The following is a 2,796-nucleotide window of genomic DNA, read 5'->3' as shown; positions in this document are numbered from 1 at the left end:
TGTTTGTTGAGCTCGGGAGAAACTCCAGATTCTCTTTACCTAAAGAAGAATCTGCTTCCTCACACAAACGCTAATGTCAACACTGTTAGCTAGCTAGTTAGCACAGAACACTAGCTAGATACAAAGTGTTCATACAGGATAAGGCTGGTGATATTTTATATTTCCATATCTCAACAATGTTCCTGTATTGGATTCACTCCCACCTGCACCTTCCTGCCGACTCAAACTACAGTCCTCACTAAAGCACCACATGTGGATTCTTTCACCACTGAAAATAGTCCCCAACAATCTCACAATGTCCTCCTTTCTTTTGTTATTTAAACTATTCAAATCATTTCAAAAGATGCATGTCTTCAGTAAGAGTAACTCCAGCCTTGTGCTTTAACAAAGCTTAATATCACACAGCTTGTTCAAAGTAATGCTTTGCAGCAGTTCAAGTGAACAGTACATCGTATGCTGAATGACCTCCGGCCTGGCTTCATATGTTGAACTACTACTTGACATACTAACTACTTCATCTTTCCCTCTAGAAACTTGAAATATGATACAATGCTGACGTCTCTAAAAACAGCATAAATCTCCTGTTACTCTGCACACGCCGTCATGTTGTGTACATGCTTCCAGGTTTAGTGTACACTAGCCTTGCCCTGTATACACCAGCCCTGTGTCTGCGTGTCTGCATGTGTGTGTGTGTCTAAGGTGGCGTCCACTTGGGACGTTTGGCATTCTTCACATTCAGAGCTGCTACTATGAGCTGCACTTTGAAATATTGGAGACACGGCCATTTAAACATCATGTAAAGCAGTCTGTAAACGTTTCATTGGCTGATGAAATGTCCCTTAGTGTCACAATGGAGACCTACTTTTTTACATACACCTTGCATTTTCATGTGTGTGTGTGTGTGTGTGTGTGTGTAGGAAAATGCATGCTTGCAGTCCACTTTGTTTAATCTCATTATTAGGTTTAAACATGCCCTTGCAGTGTGTGTGTGTGTGTGTGTGTGTGTGTGTGTGTGTGTGTGTGTGTGTGTGTGTGTGTGTGTGATAAGGCTGCGTGATTGTCCCTACATCAGCACAATCTGAACCCATTCTCTACTTGCAGAGTTTCACCTGCCAGAAAAAGGTCAGGCGAGTCATGCTTTAACACTAATAATATCCCACTGACGTCACGTTTTAATGGTGCGGAACTCATTTTCCTTGGGATTGTTTCTAACCAATTTCCTATGGAGGCTTTTCTGCTTCACTGAGGAGAGAACTTCTGGTAAAAGCAGTGAACTGTGAACACACAGAGAGTAATGAGAAAACATCCTGTTTAAAAGGTTCTTCCTGGTTTCTGTGTCTGCAAGATGCTCCAAGCCATGACTTTAAATACATTTCAGTTTAGAGCTGCAAAGATGAATCCATTAGTTGTCAACTATTAAATTGATAATCGGTTTGAGTAATGTTTTAAGAAAGAAAAGGTAAGAACTTCTTAAAATGTGAATATTTTCTACATTCAAGGACGCTCTGTTGGTTTTTGTAGCGGTGTTATGCATGATGTCATATGTTGCTATCATCACAGCCGCTTAACATTATACATAAAGCTCCACGATTTGTGTTTGGGATGCTTTTCATACATCAGACATATAGAACTGCTTATCTGTAGTACTCAGTAGTGTTGTTACAGTGATGTTACTCTGCTTTATATCACTGCTATGTTCTCTATGATCACGGTGTCTGTGGTTCACCATGGCTGAAGTATGCATCTATACTTTATCGAGGTTATTGCAAACGTGTTCCTTCAAATCCCATTTATGTTCACAGAATTAAACGTGACCCTTATATATGTATAATGTCGGCCTATGATTACATGATAACTAAGTATTGTAAGTGCAGGAACATTGACTTTCAATGCTGGAAGTTATCTTACACTAACAAAGGGATGCTGCAGTCAGAAGTGATTTTAAAAACAGTCTAAAAAGAACTTGAGGATTAAATTACTAGGTTTAATTTGCAGCTGTGCTCGTTGATCCCAAAGAGACTAAACAGCAGGGGCAACAGCAGCTCCCCCCCCCCCCGCCATCCCAACATCAGTGTTTGGGGTTGACCACCTTAAATACATGTTCAACTTGCACGAAACACTGTAGCACTTTAAGATGTCGTGGCTTCTTGCACAATGCGTGGACCATCGTTTAAAAACAGGCCTGTGCGGAATAGTGCAGCTGATCCATGTTTCCTAACAGCTAGCAGGTGAACACTGTCGCAGATTTCCCTCATCCCTTCGCCCCCCTCCTGCAGCCTGAGAGCCGGGGGGGGGGGGGGGGCTGTGGTACACTCACCGCGGGCGTAGACGCAGGCATCGCGGATAGCTTTGTGCTTGTGGCCGGACGCGTCTTTCTGCAGCTTTCGCAGGATTTCCTCCATGCTGGCTCCAAACACCTGGCGGCTTTGTAATCCCGGAGAACAGAGACACGTCGGGGGCTGGGTGGGTTTGTGTACGTGTGGGTTTCTCTGTGTATTTTAAGGGTGCAGAGACAGTGACAGCATCCCTGACCCCCCCTGATGAAGGCGATGATTCATTCCCAATGACCAGCCAATGATGTCACCAGCCGTCAATCCTCTGAAGGTGGAAGGAGGAAGTGTGTGTTTCTTCTGCAGAAATGCACCGCTATGGCCTCCAGGAAGAACAGCGAAGATCCTCTGACACCGGACACATAATCCTCATAACTCGTCGCTCATCATAAATCCAACATTTAAACGAACTTCTATCATCTTCTTCAGTCGTTTCTTCCTCAGCTTTACCGTGTTTTGAAATCCG

At 43.5% G+C, this 2,796-nt stretch overlaps 1 protein-coding gene across 1 annotated transcript in view; it reads right to left on the bottom strand.

Moving 5' to 3' along the window:
• arfgef3 (ARFGEF family member 3) overlaps positions 1 to 2,586 on the bottom strand; it is a 44,313-nt gene extending 41,727 nt beyond the window's left edge. The window contains exon 1 of the mRNA XM_029449272.1: positions 2,318 to 2,586. Coding sequence (XP_029305132.1) covers positions 2,318 to 2,402 — 85 coding nt within the window. The 5' untranslated portion in view covers positions 2,403 to 2,586. The remainder of the gene's footprint in view (positions 1 to 2,317) is intronic.
• Between the last annotated feature and the right edge of the window lie 210 nt (positions 2,587 to 2,796).

The sequence above is a fragment of the Cottoperca gobio genome, chromosome 15, assembly GCF_900634415.1.
Source record: "Cottoperca gobio chromosome 15, fCotGob3.1, whole genome shotgun sequence".
Lineage (NCBI taxonomy): Eukaryota > Metazoa > Chordata > Actinopteri > Perciformes > Bovichtidae > Cottoperca > Cottoperca gobio.
Note: the sequence above shows the minus strand (reverse complement) of the source record. Positions and strands in the feature narration are given on the sequence as shown.